The following is a 21,774-nucleotide window of genomic DNA, read 5'->3' on the forward strand; positions in this document are numbered from 1 at the left end:
AAACTTCTTGATTAGTAGGCAGTTTCAGGTAGGGTTATAAGGGCAGATTTCAGATGGTGAAGTGAACAATGAAACTTATTTGTGCCTATGGTCCCACAGAAGGTTCCTTCACATCCTAAAGAAGTGGAGGAATTTTTTGACTAATTAGAGTAGGCAGCTGACATAAAGAAAATGGAAAACGTGGTTCTTGTTAGAGGTATAAACAAAAGTGCAGGAAATAAATTCCACCAGGCATATAGGAACATTTTGGGAAAATTGGGGAACAGTGCAAGGCTAATAATAATGGTATCTGCTGGATTTCTGCTCAGGATATGGACTACTCATTACTACCAGCATGTTCCAGCATAAAGACATGCATGGTTCACATGGAGAGAAGACACAAGAAATATGAACAGCCTCATTGACTGTGTCATTGTTGATAGCAATATCTTCATGCTGGTCCAGGATACAAGAGTGCACAGAGGATTTGAAATTGGAAGTGATCATCACTTAGTTTTAAGTAAGATAAAAATGAATATCACATTGAAAAGAACCGTATCTAAGAAAGTTTTTAAAAGAATTAAAGTTGAGTAGCTTTTTCAGGTATGCTTTCGACTCAACTATACCAACATTATTGAAGAAAAAATAAAACAGTTTGTAAACAAGAACAAAATCTTAGGGTTTTGGTGGATGACTCTGAACAAAACATTGATTGATTTAGCTAGAGAGGTATGTGGTGAAATTGTCTGTAAGGATAGAAAAATAAGAACACTATGGTGGACACAAGATGTTAGAAATGCAGTCCTGGAAAAGAAGAAAGCATACTGAAAGTTCCTTTCAAATAAATCGACAGATGCCCTAAAAGAATACAGGGGAAAAAAATGTAACAGAGCTATGTGTAAAAGTGGCTAAACTTGAGAAGACTCCAGTAAGAGTATAGAAGATACATATCAGGAGGGCAGCAAAATGTTATGGAGGGTACTAAAGGGCTGAGAAATGGAAGAAAGAGTACTATAAATGGAATTAAAGATGACATGAAAACAACTGAAGATAATGATATCCTAAATACTCTGATTATTACTCTGAAAGACTGTTAAACAAAACAAGCACTGACAGAACAGCAGTAGAAAATGTTTAGCTGGAATGCAAATTCCTGCTGCACATACATATTTAATACTTGAAGTGGAAAAGGCCATCAAAAACTTGAAATGTGGAAAGGCAGCTGGGGTAGATGATAATCTATCAGAAATGCTCAAATATGGAATATAAAAGCTTTGCAGTAGCTACCCTTGCATAATTCAAAGGACTTGGTCAGAAAGGTGAATCCCAGATGAATGGAGTAAAATTCAGATTCAGAATATTGAAATTTAATGGAGAAAACACACATCTGAAATTAATAATTACTATTAAATTTATCATCATCATCATTATCATCAAATTCCTGCCATGTACCCTCAAGGGGTGTACAGGATATGACAGTACTACATGAAAAAATTACATCATTACTAACTTCCTATCTACAATTTTCCTCCAAATCAGTCTGTTACTTGTCAAGACTCCAACATTATCAGATCTTATATTTCTATCATCTAAGGCACTTTGTACCGTATCAATCCACCTATATCTTGGTCTTCCTCTGGGTCGTTTTCCTGCCAACCTGGCAGAGAACACTTGTTTTGCTAATCTTTCCTCTCCCATTCTATTTAAGTGACCATACCATCTGAGATTAGCTCTGCTAATGCATTCCTGGATGCTGACAATGTCAAGTTCTTTCCTAATATCCTCATTTTTAATATGATATTGCCATTGATGCCATCTGTTCACGCCTCTAATCTTTCTCAGGACTCTCATATCTGCTGTCTCTAATCTTTGGTCAAGTGTTTTACTTCTGACCCAGCTCTCAGATCCATAAGTTAAAATTGGTTTGAACACAGTCTTGTATACAGCTAATTTAGTGTTCCGACTAATTTCTTTCTTATTCCATGTGAATTTATTCAGTTGACTTCCCACGATACCAGCTTTGCTGATTCTGTTGACTATTTCTATATTTAGTTTACCATCTTCAGTAAAAATTGTGCCTAAATAGCTGAAATGTTTTACTTGTTCCACAGGTTCTCCATTCACAACACAGTTGACATTTTCAATGATTCTGCCTATTTTCATTGTCTTTGTCTTTTTATTGCTGACCTTCATACCATATCTATTACAACAGCTATTCAATTTAGTCAGAGAATCTTGCAGACTTGTAGCGGATTTATTTAGAAGTATAACATCATCCGCATAAAGCAAAGAGCTGACATTAACATCTCCAATTTTGATATCAGGTTTAATACCACATTCCTTCATAATGTGATCCATATAGATAATGAATAACAGAGGGGATAATGTACATCCTTGTCTCACACCAGATTTAACATTAAACCATCTTCCTGTACTTCCTTCAATTCTAACTGCTGACTCACAACTCAAATAAAGACTAAGTATTGCTTGATATAATGCCCCATCGACACCATATAACTGCAGCGTATTGAATAGCTTCTCTCTTGGCACCTTGTCATATGCCTTTTCCAAATCGACAAAACTTAAATACAGATCTTTGTTATATTCCCATGCTTTCTTGACTATTTGTCGTAAAGTGAAGATCTGATCCTGGCAGCCTCTATTTGGCCTGAATCCAGCTTGTTCTTCACCAAGCTTTTCTTCCACAATTCTTCTCAACCGTTTCTCAAGTATACTTGCATAGATCTTGCCAGGAACACTCAGTAATGAAATATCTCTGTAATTCTCACATTCAGTTTTATTTCCCTTTTTATATATGGGTACTATGAGAGCTCTACTCCAATCATCGGGAATTCATCCCTCTGTCCAGGCTTTCTGAACTATGCAGTGCAGCCACTGTAAGACTCTTATACCACCATACTTCAGCATTTCTGGTCGAATATCATCTTCTCCTGCTGCCTTTCCACATTACAAGCCTTTGATGGCTTTTTCTACTTCAAGTATGGATATGTATTCCTGACTGCATGCCTGGTCAGTGTTTTTTATCACTGTGCTTTCATCACTGCTTGTTTCATTTAGCAGTTTTTCAAAGTAATTACTCCATACTTCAAGGATATCTTTTTCTCCTGTTTTCATTTCACCTTTATCATCTCTAATTCCTTTTACAGCACTCTTTCCTCCATTCCTAAGCTTCTTCAACAACCTCCAGAATATTTTGCCACCTTCTTGATATTTATTTTCTATATTCTTGCCAAAGTCCTCCCATGACTTTTGTTTAGCTAGTTTTACACACTGTTTAGCTTTCTTACATTTGTCTCTGTATTCTGTAAGAGTAAAAAGCTGACTTATTTGCCAGGAACTTTTGATATGCTTTCTTATTTTCCTTCACTGCCTCTTTAACTTCCTGTGTCCACCAGGGAGTTCTGATTTTTTTATCCTTGCACACAACCTCACCACATGCCTCTCTGGCAGAATCAATCAATGTTTCCTTCAGAGTTTGCCACTGAATCTCCAAGGTTTGATTCCTGTTCTCAAGCTCTTTCATTTTCTTTTCAATAATATTTCTCTATTTTAGTCTACAGTTCACATCTGAGAGCTGCTCAACTTTTATTCGCTTTAAAACTTTCTTACATGTTATTCTTTTCAATATGAAATTCAATTTTATCCTGCTCAAGACTAAATAGTGATCACTTCCAATTTCAAATCCTCTGTACACTCTGGTGTCCTGCACCAGGGAGAAAACATCACTATCAACAATAACATAGTCAATGAGACTTTTCTTATTCCTAGCCTCTTCTCTCCATGTGAATTTGTGCACATTTTTATGTTGGAACATGGTGTTAGTAATAACCAGTCCATGTCCTGAGCAGAAATCCAACAGATATTTGCCATTATTATTAGCTTTGCTCTTTTCTCCAAATTTTCCCAAAATATTTTTATATGTCTCACAATCATTTCCTACTCTACTATTTAGATCCCCAACAAGGACCAACTTTTCCTTTTTCATTGTGTCAGTTGCTTTTTCTAAAGCCTCAAAAAATTCCTCCGCTTCTACCTTAGTAGAACCTTCTGGGACCATAGGCACAAATAAGTCTCATTGTCCAGTTCCCCATTCTCATATTTGCCCACATTACTCTACTTGAGACTGACTGCCATTCAAGAAGATTAGCCTCGTATTTTGTGTTGAATACTATGGCTACTCCTTCTTTTCCTTGATTGTCATTGCCTGAATATAACATTTTGTATTTATTGCTCAGAAAGATCTCACCAGTTTTGGTCTTTTTTGTTTCATTCACCCCTATTATGTCGATCTGGTACTTATCTAATTCCTCAGCTAGCTCCATTTCTTTGCCATTCAGGCTTCTTACGTTGATAGTACCGATCTTTAACTCTGGTGATGTTGAGTTGTGGTTTGTTTTCAGATTTGTTCCAGTAGCTGACTTTTCGCTGTTCGCCCTGGTTCCCTGGCGAAAACAACGGGGGCCTTGTTTAACCGGGCGACGCCCCAGCCGGCATGAACTTTTGTCATGTTGTACCATCATTTTTTATTTTGGTTTAACCAATAAGAATACAATTTGGTCGGCTAAATCCCAAATTGCCAGCCCATCCTCGTTTGTTCAGCATCAAAGTAGATACCCAACAGGGTGCACCACGAGAAGGTGAGGATTGGACATTAGGTCAGAAGCCCTGGTCGGTTCTCCGCATTCCGTTAAAGGCTATGTGGAGGTCTCCTCTCAGTTATACAGCTTTGACCCTTAAGCACCCCTATTAAATTTATGTAGCTAATAAATTACTATGCGAATATTTTGCCTTGGTCACCATCTTGCTGATAGTCTAAAAATAATGGTCGCCTAAAATTTGGCGACCATACTCACTTAATGTTCAGGGCATGAACATAAAGTGAGGCATCTGAATATGTTCAGAAAACTTTGGGATTGAATTTAATGCAGCAAGGCATCTTCAATGGACACACACACACACACAAAAAAAAAAAAAAACCTCGTTTGAAATATCAGCAATTTCATCTAGCCTTTCATATCTGTGTGTGCCTACCTACTAGTGTACCCGCATGTATGTGTTTAGTTGTATCTCTTTGTGGCCATGAAGTTGCCTTGGTAACCAAGGTGAAATAGTGACAAAGTAATTTATTAGCTACATAAATTTAGTTAGTAATTATTATCGATGTGTTTTCTCCAAACTTCAAAATGAGTGATAATCAATGTTTGAGTATCCATACCAGAATTTGGAGGTTGAAGAAGCTATTATTGGTGATGTGTTTGTGCTAGAAAAGGCCAAAGATAAATGCTGGCTAAAAAAAAAAACAAAAAAAAAAAACAAATCTGGTCTTATCTAGTTTGCGTATTATCAAAGATAAAGGGAGGTAAAATAAGGTCTTGATGATATATCTGCAGTAAAAAAGACAGTGTTTTGGTAGCATTGAAAGTATAAAGTTGTATTCACCCTATTGTAGAATGGCAGATCATTGTTGAAGATCCTTTCTTTTAGGTGTTGCACAGTGATCAGCATTCATTTTAGAAATTATGAACTTTACAACCTTGTTATAAATAACTATTTTAATTTCCCAACATTTCAACCTTCATATTAAGGTCATCATCTGGAGTATATACAAATATACAAGGACAAGCTGAGTTAAATTTCACACAGTATGCTAAAGAAACAATGATTTGATCAAAGGTTATTCTACTGGCATGACCTAGTGGTCATGTGGAAAAAAAATATTCTATTGGCTAGTGGAAAAAAAATACAAATAAAATTAAAAATTAATTTATTTAGAAACTACATCAAAGCTAAATTGTATTTAAGATAACATATCAGAAACATACTTTCATATAGATAGTTTTCTTACAGTAACAACGATGTCCTATTTTTAACATTATAATTGTTATATTAGATTTAGGATTCTGGATTATCTACAGTCCTGTTTATAGTTAACTCTTAGGGAGAAAGATTCCGTGGGTAGAATATGTGCCTTCCATATGCTTGGGATTTTTAGACCATCATTATTGTTCAGATTGGGGTGGTTGATAAGAATCTCATGGGCCTCCTTAAATTTGCATTCATACCATGTTTTGGTGTGATGTAAACAACTTTCCAGTCAATTCTATGTAAAGTGTTCAGGGTATGATCAGAAAGGCCAGTTTCACTATAGTTATTATATTTAATGTGTCGTTTATATTCCTTTTGTCTGATAGAAATTGCGCATCCTGTTTCCCCTATATATGGTAGATTTTTGTTCACTAGAGGTCTCATGCCAGTAGAATAACCGGTGATCAAATCATTGTTTCTTTAGCTTACGGTGTGAAATGTAACTCAGCTTGTCCTTGTATATTTGTGTATACTGATGATGACCTTAATATGAAGGTCGAAATGTTGGGAAATTAAGTCCATAATTTCTAAAATGATTGTTCAGAATCCATAACAAATTCTTAAGATATTGTGTTTATGGGATTTGAAGCTGAGTAGGTTTGAGCATTGCAAGGTTTGTCAAATAAAAAGGAAGTATTGTCAGTAGCAAAACTATGGATAGGTTTGAAGTCAGTGAGAGGAGAGAGTGAAAATGCAGAGTATTTTCATTTATGTACAAGGTGGGTAAAAATGCAAAGCTTTGATGTATATTTAAAAGAAATCTGAAATGAGTAAACTAGCCTTCCAGTTATTAAATTGGGTGGATTGTAAAGAGACAGGAGGTAAGATAATCCATAAGATGGTAATTTGCTAAATATGCTTTGATGCCAGATCTCATTCAGATACTATGAAAATGTCAAAAGTGGCCACATGAGTTTCTTGAAACAGTTCCACAGCATCTGTTGAGAAATTATTATGGAAATTCTCAGTAATTTGTTGTTCCCTCAGAGATATTATTGAATCTTGTCTGTTCTATGAACAGTGGAGGTAAAATTGTTGGGTCTATTGCATTTGGTGGGTTCTGAAACTCCACCTATCGATCATTATAATTGTCATTAATAAACATTCGTGAAGTCAAATTGAAAATTAAACTCATTCATATTTCTAGCATTCACAACATAGAAATACATGTCATTTACTCACCATTCACCATGTAAAGAAAGCCGGTCCTCAGTTCCCTCTTTTCCATATCCTACCACAACTTCCAGAGATGGCCTCTCAGTATCCTATCATAATCCATTCTGTAAATCCTGTAAAAGTTCCACCTATCTCTGTGATTTACATTTCTTCAACTGCTCCCATAACTAACATCCAGAGTTCCTGATAATGTTTTAGTCACCCGTCTCTGAATTTCTCCATAGTGTGCTCTAATGAAGGTCTTGTAGAGTGGTCCAACCACCTTTGTATTTCTCCTTGCCAGTATGTTCTGTATCATGGCAGCAGTGTTGTGTTCTCAGCACTTGCAGTGTGCCCTCTGAACTTTTATTCAAAGGGCACACTGCAAGTGTTCAGAACATTATCAGTAGAGATTGCAAATGTCATCTATCTCCTGGAACACGGTTTCACCAAGTCTAATTCTAAAGTGCATTAATGATAATGCACTTTAGATTGTTGACAATCTAACAGATAAGCTTAGGTGTTGATGGTTATTCATGACTTATTTTTTAACAGTATTAACAACACCAAACAATTTTATCAAAGAGATGTTTTATTAACTGCTTATATTTCGCTGAATTTCAACTCAGCATCATCATCAGAGCACAACACACTTGTACATGCAACAGTGAGTGAGTGAAACCAGAGGTGTAGCTAGGGAGGGGGCAGTCCGCCCCAGGCGGCACTTTGAATCTTTTTGAACTTTTGTAGTTAATTCTAAAATACAGTCTCGAGAACTCATTCCCAAATATTCTAATTCTACTGCGAATTTTCCTCACAATTGCTGTAAGTGTTGCTAATTGTGAGAGGAGTTTTTCTAAATAAAATTGATTAAGAATTACCTACATTACTATCAAATAGACTTCACCAATGTCATTGACGATTATGCTAACAGAAAAGCAAAAAAAAAATAACATTTTATAATGTCGATATTAAGTTTTACTTCGAAAATAAACATAGTGTTTTAATTTATTTCCCTATACGTTGATTTGACTTCTTGTAGTATTTTTGGTGTTCATTGAGAGGGGTGGCAAACTCGGGGACAGCCCCAGGTCCCCGAGTTTGCCACCGCAAAAGCTCTAATTTTTGCTCTAGCTTTTGCTGTGGCAAAAGCTCTAGTTACACCACTGAGTGAAACAATACAATTGCAATGGGCAAAAGTTCTAAAGTCCTATTTTTTGGTGCCCTGAACGAAAAAAAAAAAAAAAAAGCTATGTGGGAGTTTCTCTTAAGATAACAGTCTCCCAAATTTTTGGCAAATTAATGCAATCGTATTTGTCAAGGTTGGGAGAATTCTTCAAAGTCATTGCTTACTCAAAAAATAATCTTTCAGATCTGTAACGACTCCTAAATAGCACATTTGTTTTCTTCCATCTAATCCTGTATGAAGGAGTGTCCAAAGCATGTTCTGCCAGTCCTGACTTGCCATAGTAATAGTAGTGAATGTATTTTTCATGTTCTTCCAGGCGGATGTTAACTGATCTTCCTGTTTGCCAATAATAGGCCAAGTCACAGTCACAGAAAACTTCATACACTCCTTGGTGTGCTAAAGGGTGAAATTTATTTTTAGGCGAGCAGATCAGAGTTGCTAGTTTGACATGAGGTTTGAAAGTGGTGCGAAGGCCATGTTTCATGAATACTTTGACTATCTTTTCTGATGTACTTCTGACATAGGGAATAGAAATGATCATGTTGTGTTCTTGTGTATTAGGGGAGGGCAGAGTAATGAGACTATGTAGTATTTTATCTATTTTGTAGGAATTATAGCCGTTGGTCAAGAACGTATGGCGCAGATATTCGAGTTCTGTGATCAGAGCTGTATCGTTAGAACAAGTGTTTTTAAAATGCCATACTGTTGGACTGGATGATGATGTGATTGTTTATGTAGGTATCTTCCTGTGTGTGTAGGCAAAAAATTGTTTGGTGTTGTTAATACTGTTAAAAAATAAGTCAGGAGATTGTTGACAATTGCAACACCTTGTACCAATTGATATTAAAATGACAACTTCACTCATTCATTCATGCTTAATATCTATTTAACCTCAAAGGAACTTGGCATCATCATTATTACTCTTTATATCATTAACAAATAAATTAAATAGTACTGGCCCAAGAACAGAACTCTGACATCATACTCGTTATCTTCTTTTACTGGGATCTATCCCCACCCACATACATACAATTAGTTTATATCATTTAGACAACTATTATCTTACTCTTCCAACCAGTTGTTATTCATTCTCTCTCTGTCTCTCTCTCTCCAGCTTGTATACATTAACTTGCCATGTAGAGTGCAAGAATATCACTCACATATGAGTCCTTATCCAGCACATTTGTTGTTGTGTCATAAAATGGAAGTAGACTGCTATAGAAAGATCTACTCTGTACAATCTCATTCAAATTGTTATCATCTGATCTGTCAAACCAATCCTTGGTCTGTTTCCAACTGATCTCTCTTAATCAGATATGTAGACTTCTGTGATTGGAAATATCTTTAAACCACTTTTGTACAGTAGCACTATAGTTCTTCAGGTGAAGAACATAGTCACCTCTTTGCAGAATTCCCTAAATCACTGTCCCCTATCATTAAATCACATGTTACTATATCATTCATCTTATCAGTATATGGTGTAAACAAGTACTCTACACACCTGATTCATTCACTATGCCCCTGTAGTTCAGCTTCTTCTGGATGTTGCATAACATCATTTAAATGGATGTGATATACTCATATATACTAAAAAACATGCATTAAAATAATTCCACTACATCCTCTGTTTGGGTCACTGTCACCATTGCTATTAAATGATGTCAACCCTTTGGTAATTTTTCCTTAGCATCTTGAAGCCCACTTTAAAGCTTTAATGAAGTTTTATGTGTTACATTTGGTTTAACCAGAATAAACTTATAGTGAATGTCACTGGTTTGTTATAACTACTCAGGAATTTTCTATGGTGAATTGCCTTTAGAATAATACTATGCCTATGGGACTTTGGTCAAAAGTTTTCCATACTTTGTTATGGTGAGCAATTTGTTATAATGGTATTTGGAAGCAGTGTACACTAGACAGAGAGTTCACTCTATACTGCTTCCTTGTCATTTACTGTTAGTGGAAACAAGATATTTAGTTTTGCAGCAGTATTAGTAACAGTATGGTGGCCTCTTGCTATAGTTGCTTCCAAAAAGAACTTATTGACCAGATCAACACTAAGTTCTTTCTGGAAGTCTAATACATCAAACAATGTGCCCATCTCAAAATGAAGTTTGAGTTTCTATTTATATAAGATGTATTTATGTCCTAATCAATAACAGGTCATTAACTTGGGTAGTCTCTCCTTCCCTAATTTGAATTTCTTTTAAAACACTTTGAAGTAGTGTTATATCATTCTATCAGTATTGGTTTTAAGTTTATTTATTTTTATTATTATTATTTTTTTTTCATGTCTTTTTATAGGTATTTTCATTGGTATTGTTTTTACTGGCTTGGCTCTCATTTTTCTTCCACTTTCTAAGCCTGTAAAACCCAATGCAGGGTTTTATAGAACAGAGACAGATGAAATGAACAAAGAGCAGATGTAATGAAAGAGGAAGCAAATTACAGTTTAACTTCAGATCTACTGTACTTTGCTCCTCTTTCACTCCATATGTCTCTGTTCTCTTGTACAGTCTTATCCCCAATGTTTTCATCAAGGAATACAACTTCCAGCTGCTCAAGAACCATACCATTTGGTTTCTTCTGTCCTCTTAACTCCAAATTCACACATATGGCATTGATGTGCTATAGGATTTAAAATCTCTTGTGTATATTTAAATATAGCATACACATATTTATCTCAAGATTTATGCAAGCATACTTTATGCTGAAAAAAAACGTGAAAGGGAAAGTCAGAGAAGAACAAGTTGTGTTCAAGCCATATAGGGGTTGTGGATCAGATTTTTACTTTATGACAAATAATTGAGAAATCATGGGAATGTAACAAGGAAGAAAGGATCTCTTTTAAGTTTTATAGATCTGGAAAAGGCATATGACAAGGTGTCTAAAGAAAATCTGTTTAAAATATAATTGTATGGTGTAAACAGGATATTATATTGAGTACTACATAGTCTATATTTGAGTAGTAAGCTGTAGTATAATAAGATGGTTTGATGTAAAATTAGGTCTGATACAAAAGTGCATACTATCTCTGCTTGGTATGTGTATCATAGCATCAGGTCTGATATCAAAATTAGCTATGTTAATCTTAAATCTTTTCTTTATGCAGATGATGTTATACTCTTCACTGAATTCCAGCACAGAATTCCTTAACTGAACTAAATAACTAAATTTAACTGAATAATTACTTTTAATAACTAAATAATAAACTTGGTATGAACTGCAGCCATAAAAAGACAGATACTAAAATAGGTAGGAACATTGAAAAAATCAGGTGCAAACATTTCAGCTTAGGCACAATTTTTAGTGAAAATGGCAAACTAAATATTGAAATAGACAAAAGAATTAGCAAAACTGGTATGGTGGGAAGACAACCAAATAAATTTATATGGAATAATAGAGAAATTAGTCAGAACAGTAAAATGACTGTATACAATGCTTAAGCCAGTTTTAACTTATGGACCTGAGAGGTGGGTTAGAAATATAGCATTATTTTATTTTCAAGGCATCAGAGCATCTGAGGCAGAGCCATATTAAAAATGATATTACTTAGCAAATCTGAGGTGGTAATATTGTTAAACAGAATTGAAAGGAAAGGTTAGCAAAACAGGATGACTGGAAAAAAAAACCTGAGGAAGGTCAAGATCTAGGTGGACCGAAGTGTCTTAGAAGAGAAGACCGAAATATAAGATCTGATAATATTGGAGTCCTAAAAGATAAAGAATAATTAGGAGGAAGATTGTTGATAGGAAGGTTAATAATGTACATATATCAGGAATTTGATGAATGATGATACACAATAATCAACTGTTTATCAAACACAGTGGAAAGATAATTTGCCATTCAGACAATTGAAGAGTCAGATAAGAGAAGGTGCAGTTGCATATTGCTGTACCAGAAGTCAGTTGGCATAGAAATGTCAGTTAGTTCAAGGATCACTGTTTTGAAAGTTAGATAAATGGTAGAGTACTATAGTTATATCATTATTTATTTTGCATTATTTACTCTTCTAACTTTTATCACATCTACAGCACACTTGTGTAGAATTGCTATAAAAGTTAAATTTTAAATATGTACACTGATCTCTCAATTATCCGATCTTCAAATGAATGAATCTTCACTTAACTAAGGGTTGGACAACCAAAGGTATAAATACATGGTAGTTTACTAGAAGTCAGGTGACATGCTAACTTCTAGTAAAGTACCATGTATTTGTACCTTTGGTTGTCCAACCCTTAAGTTATCTGACCAGCAAATTGCTCTACCATTGTTGTAGGATAATTGAGAAATTACTGAATATCATATATATTAACATGAAAACAGTCTGGTTGTAATTGTACAGTATTATAAAATAGGAGTTTAATTTTTTTTGTAACAACAATATGAATACCATACCACATGCTGTTTTCCATGTGATTGTTACAAAAGCCACAGTATGTAAACCACTTATAATAGTCGGAAAGAAATTAATCTTTCAAACACATCCTTTGGTTGAAACACCTGGGTTTTCAAAGCACATGTATGAGGTGGTTGTTGTACCTCTGCCTGAAATCTGAGATTTTTCATTCTACATAACATGCAAACTAGAGAAAGATGTAATGCGTTTATTGCATAACTTAGTTGCTTTGGCATAATCTACAAATCCAGCCAACCATCTGGTGGATCATTATGTAAGATTGGTGTATGAAGAAGCATATTGAGTAGAATGGATAAAAGGTTTGTGCTGAAAAACACTGCATTCCACCTACTCAGGTTGGTCACCAGTTTATTTGTATCTAAAATATGATGAATTTGTTAGTTTTGTAATGAATTTTGCATTGTTAAATACTTATTGGAATAAATATTGTTTGTTGTTAAAAACAGTTTTTCAATTCATCAACTTTTATATTTTACAGTGTAAAGAGTGCAGCTTCTGGCTCTAGTAAAACTTCCATGCCACGATGATTTATCTTCATTCAAACTTCCATGCCACGATGATTTATCCATAGTTGGCTCAACTTATACTGTTGTCTTCTACATTTTGCAGTGTGTCAAAGGAAGCTCGAGATAGTGGTAAAACTAATCAGTAATATTTTTGGGTCATTGCTCACCTATTTTAGTACTGGAATATAGTAAAGAGTGGGACTATAACAAGGAAATATGGAGCTGTAAACTGGTGATAGAAGGAAGTTTCAAACTGCTAAATGTTTTTTTTTTCTTCTGCATTGGGACATTTCCATTAGGAAAGACTGTATATGGTTAAAAATGCCATTCAGTTAGCCATAGATGTTCTTCATGTTCATTGCATATTTTTATTACAACAGTATGTAACATCAGTAATTTTTTTAATTAGTTGAGTATCATTCCACTTTGTTAAACTTTGTTTTCAGTATACATTTGCCTTTTTTTTCCCTGTGTAAGCCCATCCACATCTATTTAGATTTGAAATCTGGAGTTGGTTTCCGGTGAATTATAGCATTTTATATTATGTTTTATTTTATATTTAAGAGATAGATTGCTGTTTTTATGTGAAGCTTTTATGAGTAATGTGTAGATTTGATACTGTCATCACCAATTGATAAAACCTGCAGTTGTTGAAAATATTTCAGGTGCAAACTTTGTTTGTTTACACTTGGATAAAGGATTAAACCAAGTATATAATTTCTTGGTATCTTTAATTTAAAAACCTGCAGTCTCGTAAATAGTTTGAGCTAAATCAGGCACTGTTTTAAGATAATGGAATAATAAATTTTATACAAAAATATTCCCTTTTATTAACATCTCACATTTAACTTTCTTTGTATGTTCTGTATATTTTTAATTTAGAACAGATTTATTTATACAACATAAATATTAATAGGAATGTTGAAACGCCCTGTCATTATTCAAGGTACCTGATATATTGTTGCCAGTTTCTTAATATCAGGTTTTCAATCTATATGTATATGTGTGGGAATTTATTATATTTGTAAATAGTTAAATCATATCAATTGCTTGAAATGTACTTTAAAAAGTACTGTATATTGAAATTGACTAGATTGTTTTTCTGTACATACTTGACAACAAAGTTATGAAGTAATTGCTTTATATTGAGTTATAACTCAAGTCTTTAAGTCCAGCTCAGATTCTCATTTAAATAATTTTAAATAATCTGTCATCAGTAACTCTTCATATCCTTTCATCTGTGTATGTGCATATTGTCTGCACATTTGAGCATACAACATTAAATGCATTTTGATTAGAATTAATTCTCTAAAAATAAGGTGCAGTTTAGGTTGCTTCTTTTCTTACAGAACTTTTAGTTGATATTTTATTGTAGTTATAGTGTAACTTGTATCATATTGCATTTTAATACAGTTAAATAACAAAAGAGATATAGTATATTTTTATAATAGCATTTTTAATGAAGCTTGTCTTAATATATGTTCGAGACATCTTCCTTCTAGAGAGAGAGAGAGAGAGAGAGAGAGAGTAGTTCATTAATTATACAGTAGTAACATTAAAAATAAATAAATAAAGCAAATCACCTTGATGTTACTGCAGACTTCATGAGTATGTTGTTATTTATTCTTGCAAAATACACTTAAGAAAGAGACCAGATTCATAGTTTTTTTGGTTTTAAGCACTCCAAATTTAATTTTAAGAATGTTAAGTTTTGCATTGTGATGATTATTTTGTTAAGAGAAAGTTATATTAGCATATGTGCTAATAAGTAAATACTGTCTAATTGTATCTTCTGTAGTCAAGCTAATGAGGAATCTGTCATTCCCATCTACTATATAATGCCACCCCATTTAATGAATTATACATCCGGTGTTTTTATTATTGTGTATCTGGTTGCATGTTTTTGTGTGTAGCATTATGGGTTATTTGCCAAGCATTTGAACTGGTTGGTATAAATAGTGCCATTTACTTGATACTGTTTTATTATGAATTAATAAAACAGTAGTTTTATTAATTCATAATAATTAATTCATAATTCATAATTTTATTAATTCATAATGGTGAGCTATTTTATTATGAATTAATAAAATAGCTCTCCAAGCTGGTGGAAGGATTAAACCCCTCCTGATTTTGGATTATTCTTGATTCAAATCTAGCCTTCCAGCTCACATTTAATTTGAAGTGGAGGTGAATTAGATTGGATATTGGAAATGTAACTCACAAGTGGATTACACATTCAGTATGTTAATTAAACCAAAATGTGAATGGCTTGTATTTCCTTGTATATACTGTCATGTGAGCACCAGATTTATAATCACATGATCTCTTATGTAAAGGCTACATATTTCTTGAAAGTGCAAAAACATTGTTAAAACTGTGCTAAGGAAGAATGTCATGTTCATTTGAGATTTTCTTATGACTGTCAATCTCTATTACATTTTTTATACAGGAGGCAAGAATATTGAGCCTAGAAGAAATGAATGAATTTGTGTCTTTCCTTACTGAAGAAAGCTAAACAGTAAAATTTATCAAAGTAGTAGAGAAGAACATCCCTCCATCCTGTTTAGATGCATGGTTACTGCAAGATGCAAAGTACATAACAATATTACCATCTGGAATAGAAAGCACACATGGCTGAGAAAAGCTTAAAATATAGAACAGAATCTTTCATTAACAAAAAAGCATTGCATAATTGAATTTATGGCAAGTAACATAAATGGATATAACATACAGTTGTTGTGGGGGTCGGTCTGAATATAAAATCCATAGCCGTGTGGGATAGGCATAATGACAATTGGACTTACAAGAAAAAGAATAAGACTAACAGGAAGTAAAATGGGTGCAGTTGATTTTATCATACGCAGCTTATAATTGTTATGAACACCATACCAAATTTAGAGTGCAATCAAAATACACCTAAATCAGAATATAGGCTTGATCTTTCCATAGCCATGTACATAATGTTGGACAGCTTTGAGTAATAAATAGTGTAAAAGAGATGAAGGAAATGTATTAACTAGTTCTTCGATTTCATGGAAAATATTTTGCACATGATACCACCCAAAGAAAAGCATTCCCTAAGTTCTGTTTAACTTTTCAGTCAGATGCCAGTTATAGTATATCTGTTGTGCTGTATCTGGAGTGTATGTGCCCCTACAGCCGAAGGCTACCATCCTACTTGTTAAGTGTTGTGCACACTGTGAAGTAAACAGGTGGAAAACAGGTGAGAAAATAACAGCGTAATGTTACGTATATGCTTTATAGGAGATTCCATGGAGTTTTACGTATGTATAAAAAAGCCTTATTTTTGTTTATTTGTTTGTTTTAAATTGAATTTTTTCAAAAGAAATTATATTAAAGGTTTTTTCAAAACCTTGTGCAGTGGCAAGTTGAGTTCTAATATCTTGCACCATGTTTCAGTTAAAGGGTAAAACATGGTTTTCGTGAAAATTCAGGAAAACATTTGGACTACTCAAACTCAAATGTGTTTTTTCCTATTGGTTTCATGCCCCCCCCCCAAAAAAAAAAAATCTATTCAAAATTTCTCTTCGTATTGCAAGAAGTGGTAAACATTTAGATTTATCAGTCAGTCATTTACTCATTCAGCAGTGTGTATGTACATAATATAGTGCTTTGATTATTGTTCAGTCAGTAGCCCCAATACATTTTATTTGGAAAAACCTAGATTCAGATTTTACCTAGGATATGAGAAATGTTTATAAGGTCTTTTCAGCTGAAAATGGCAATAAAAGGATTCCCCCCCCCCTTAGAAACAGCAAAACTGAAGAACAGAGAACATATATAATTAACAGATATAGCAGACTGTGTAAGTTAGCTATAATAAGTCTCTGAGCTTATTATACATTATATAATCATACACTAGTTTCCTCATTAATTTGACTTGCAAGTAAATATTCATTCAAGCGACCACCAGTTAGCAATATATATATATATATTTATACATACATACACATATTGATTTTCATTTTACATGTAATTTCATTTATAAAAGTGGAAAAAGTGATGATAATGTTTACTGATTGTATGAAAAGAAATATTGTTTTGGTACAAGTTCCATTAGTACTTGACAATCATGTACAGTTTAATAGCCATGTACATAGTGTATGTTTGCTCCTTTGTTTTTATTTAATAAGCAAAAAAAAAGTATCAGCATCTTTATTAAAAGAATATTTTTAATAATTCTGAGATCAGACTTCAATTTAAATTTAGTTAACTTATTCTGAAATAAATAATCAACTCCATTTTCTAGTGTGATTTTTGTTCGCAATTCAGATGTTGCAGAATATTTCACATTGTTATGTTAGAATTACAAGTAATAAAAGTTAACATGTTTAATCATTTTTAAAAAAAATTAAACATTTATTTATTTATTAAACTTATTATAAAGGAAAAATTTTATGATGTTGTTTTGATATTCATTGTCACAAATTTATTTGGACCAGACTGTGAGTTGGAATAATGCTATTGAAATGTAAAATGTGAGCGAGATTTTTTTATGAATCCCATCCCATAAAAGTTTTAAACATCCAACCTTTTGCTTATCTGCATGCATTAGTATATTGCCATTGAGCAAAAGAGTAAGATAATGCTGAAACTCTGCTCTAGAGACCAAACATAACATTTTTTTTCAGTAGTTGTCTCACACCAAGTGGTGAGATTCATCTGAATCTCACCATTTGAACACCAAAAGACATTCAGGTTCACAATAAAATTTGAGCAATAGAATTATATTGTGGATATCTTTTGGTTTATGAATGGAAGTGCTAGCCACTCAGTCAAGCATGCTATCATATTCCTATCCTGATTTATACTCACACATAGAAACTGTATTGAAACTGAAATCCTACAGAATAGGTTGGTCAATCCTTACTCTAGGAGTGTCTTGTGTCTGTAGATGTGTGTTTACGAAGCATGTTCTGAGGGGTGAAAAAACTGAGTTTTTGAGGTGAAAAAACTCTATCTCCATATGAGACCAGTTAACTCACCTTTAGTTGAAAGAGACCGGATAAAGGTTCCTCACGTCATAGACGGGAATCAAACCCAGGTCTTTCCAACTAAAGGGCTTTGTCTATACCGACTGAGCTAGAGGCTCCAGCTGTCATATTACTTATTATAATTTTCTTGTATAATGTGTATAATGAAACCTATGGAATATCCATTATTATAGAACCATGCTTGTACTACAGTAAAAAATTGATTTCTTATACAGATATTTTGCCTTACTCATTGTGGACAGTGAGCAATGATTTAAATAAGGAATTTAAAAATAAACGAAACAGTAGAGCGCATATGTTACATTAGAATCCCTCTATATGTACGGTCACATATACATTAGTTACAAGTTATTGGGCAGAAAATAAAATTAAATTGGATAATTTGAGTTAAAAAAAAATTGAGAATACAATTGTTGTTTATTATTTTAACGGTATAATAGAACACAGAAACTAAGTAAATAATTAATTTATTAACTTAATGCTGATATTTTGCTGGTGTTATAACCAGCATCTTCAGAGCACAAAAACACTGTTTGTCACAATACGCGAGACTAAAACAACATGGTGTACTTAAACAAAATTGTAGCAGCAATACAAAGACTAGAGTCCTGATTTTGGCACCCTCTATCTGGGGGGGGATAGAAAAAAAAAAAAGCTATCATATATTACTAGAGTCCTAGAAAAGTGCTAGTTTTTTTTTAATATGACTGTCTCCCAGATCTTCGGCAAGTTAATACAGCCATATTTGTTGAGATTTGGAGTGTGTTTTAGGGCTTCTGTCGCCTCTAAGAACAATCTCTCTGATTTATACGGGTTTCTGTGTAGAACTTTTGTGTTTTTCCAGTTGATCCTGTGTGCAGGGGTATCCAGAGCATGGTCTGCTAGGCCCGACTTCCCATAATGATAATTCCGGACGTATCTTTTATGTTCGCTGGTGCGGATGTTCACAGTTCTTCCTGTTTGACCGTAGTAGGCTTGATTGCATGAGCAGGGTACTTGGTAGACTCCTGGATGTGATAAAGGAGGAATGCTGTCCTTGGGTGAGCGGATGAGGGTGGCTAATTTGCTACATGGTCTGAATGTAGTGCGTAGTTTATGTTTATTGAGAATTCTTGAGATCTTTTTGGATGTGCCTTTAATGTAAGGGATGGTGACTGTTTTGTTGTAGTTCTCTGTGGTGGATGGTGGGAGGGGTTTCTTAGGAGTGTTTAGTATTTTGTTTATTTTATGTGGATTGTAGCCGTTGGCCAAGAAGGTGTGGCGTAAGTGAGTCAGTTCAGCAGTAAGAGCCTTGTCATTGGAACAGATTGCTCTCGCTCTATGGGTTAGCGTTTTTAATATGCCATATTGTTGAGAAGGATGATGGTGTGATTGTTTGTGTAAGTATCTACCTGATCTACCTGTAAGTATCTACACACAGGATCAACTGGAAAAACACAAAAGTACTACACAGAAACCCGTATAAATCAGAGAGATTATTCTTAGAGGCGACAGAAGCCCTAAAACATACTCCAAATCTCAACAAATATGGCTGTATTAACTTGCCGAAGATCTGGGAGACAGTCATATTAAGAAAAAACTAGCACTTTTCTAGGACTCTAGTAATATATGATAGCTTTTTTTTTTTTTTTTTTTCAGATAGAGAGCACCAAAATCAGGACTCTAGTCTTTGTGTTGCTGCTACAATTTTGTTTAAGTACACCATGTTGTTTTAGTCTCGCGTATTGTGACAAACAGTGTTTTTGTGCTCTGAAGATGCTGGTTATAACACCAGCGAAATATCAGCATTAAGTTAATAAATTAATTATTTACTTAGTTTCTGTGTTCTATTATACCGTTAAAGTAATAAACAACATGTTCGACGAACACATAAGTCTCTCCACACGTTTGAGAATACAATTATTTATTATAGTTAAGGATAACAGTTTCCCACACTTTAGGAATGGTGAGGCAGTTGTTACAACTACATTTATATATACATGGATCTATGCAGTAGTTTGGCATTTTCTCATTGGATCCTGTGGCAGGTGTTTTCATTCCCATGTTGTGCTAGGCCAGGTTTGTGAGGTTTGATGAGCCGGATGTAGTCTTGATGTTCAGAGATGCATTTGTTGACAGATCATCCTGTTTGTTTGTAGTAAGATAAGTTACATGATGGTGAGAGTTTGTCTTTTGGAGAAGTGCGATGAATGAATGATGCCATATTTTTGAGATGGATGGTGGGCTGATATATTGTGATATAGTGGCCTGTAAAAGTTGCTTTTCAGTAGACCAATGTGGAAATGGAGCCATCTTGATTCCATTAGATGTGAACATCTAGAAAGAGGATTTCTTCTGATAATTATTTTTCTAGCATGAACTTAATATGAGAATGTAGGATGTTGATTTTTTGCCGAAATGAATGGAGTTCTGGTTCTATGTGACTCCAGACTGCAAAGACATCGCTTATTTACTGCACCTAGATTGATGGTTTGGGGGACAAGAGAGAAGATTCTTTCTTCCAAGTGTTCAAGATAAAAGTTGGCTAGGTTAGATGATAGTGGTGAGCCCATTGCCATTCCTTCCAGTTGTTTGTATACTTTGATACCTTCCTAGTGAAGTAACCAGGTGTGATTATAAATTTGAATAAATCCATTATGTCTGATGGAAATTTTGGGGGACTAGAATTTCTATTGCCTCATTGAGAGAGATATTTGTGAAGAGAGAGAGACAATGTCAAAGCTCACCAACGTGTAGAAGCCAGTTTTATGTATTATATTCCTGCAAGAAATTCTGTGGAAATTTTTTTATTGATGTAGTTGAGTGGCCAAAGGATATTAGACAGAAATCTTGAGATTTTATACATGGGACTTCCTATAGAATCAAAGATAGTCTAAGTGGGCAGTTGTTTTGATGTTCTGAGTCTTTTGATGATTTCTTGAGTGTGGATGTTGTTTTGTCTAACACCTTGTTGAGTTTCTTGAGTTGACATTTGATAGGATTCATATTAAGCTGGGAAGATCCACATGTATGATATATAAGGATCTATCATAGATCATGAGAGAAGAAGCGGTGTTGCACATGTTCTACAGATAAGGCTTTTATTTTATTAAATTAGTAATTTTTGTAATTATTGTAGGTTATATCTTACTTATTTTAGATTGTAATGTTGAGTGTGTGTGTTTGTGATTAATACAGGGTATTGTTTAGAAAACATTTTTATACCAGCACCGATGCATGCAAGGAAAATGACAGCCAAGGCTTCCTTTTCACCAAGTTTAGATGAGGGATTTTGTACAATGTAGTGTATGTTCTATATATTCATTGCCAAGAGTGAATGGGTTTGTGGTATGAAAGTGAGAATGGAGAGAGTTTAATTTTGTGTTTCAGTGCAAGAAATGTACATTTTACATTTCTTGATGTAAGGAAAAATAGTGAAAGTGTTCTGGTGAATACAGAATTAGTGAATCATAGTGCACCAAATGAGAGCATGAACAAAGTGGCTAAAAGTATGTGGATGACAGTAAGTAGTGAAATAATGTACTTACGTTGTGTCCTTCATGGAACAAAATGGAAGCTAGAGCGACTGGAGAAACGATCTTCATGTGGTACAGTAGGTGGGAGAATAAAAGAAAAAGTGAATTC

At 34.1% G+C, this 21,774-nt stretch overlaps 1 protein-coding gene across 2 annotated transcripts in view; it reads left to right on the forward strand.

Annotated features, from left to right (window-relative positions):
- Window positions 1–17,417, forward strand: part of LOC150092575 (dual specificity protein phosphatase CDC14C-like) — a 301,512-nt gene extending 284,095 nt beyond the window's left edge. For both annotated transcript variants that reach the window (XM_090414344.1, XM_090414345.1), the window contains exon 14: window positions 13,108–17,417. In XM_090414344.1, coding sequence (XP_090270470.1) covers window positions 13,108–13,156 — 49 coding nt within the window. In that variant the 3' untranslated portion in view covers window positions 13,157–17,417. The remainder of the gene's footprint in view (window positions 1–13,107) is intronic.
- The last annotated feature ends 4,357 nt before the right edge of the window (window positions 17,418–21,774 follow it).

Source organism: Typopeltis vanoorti, chromosome 25 (genome assembly GCF_054136105.1).
Source record: "Typopeltis vanoorti isolate ZY-2024b chromosome 25, IOZ_Tvanoo_1.0, whole genome shotgun sequence".
Classification (NCBI taxonomy): domain Eukaryota; kingdom Metazoa; phylum Arthropoda; class Arachnida; order Uropygi; family Thelyphonidae; genus Typopeltis; species Typopeltis vanoorti.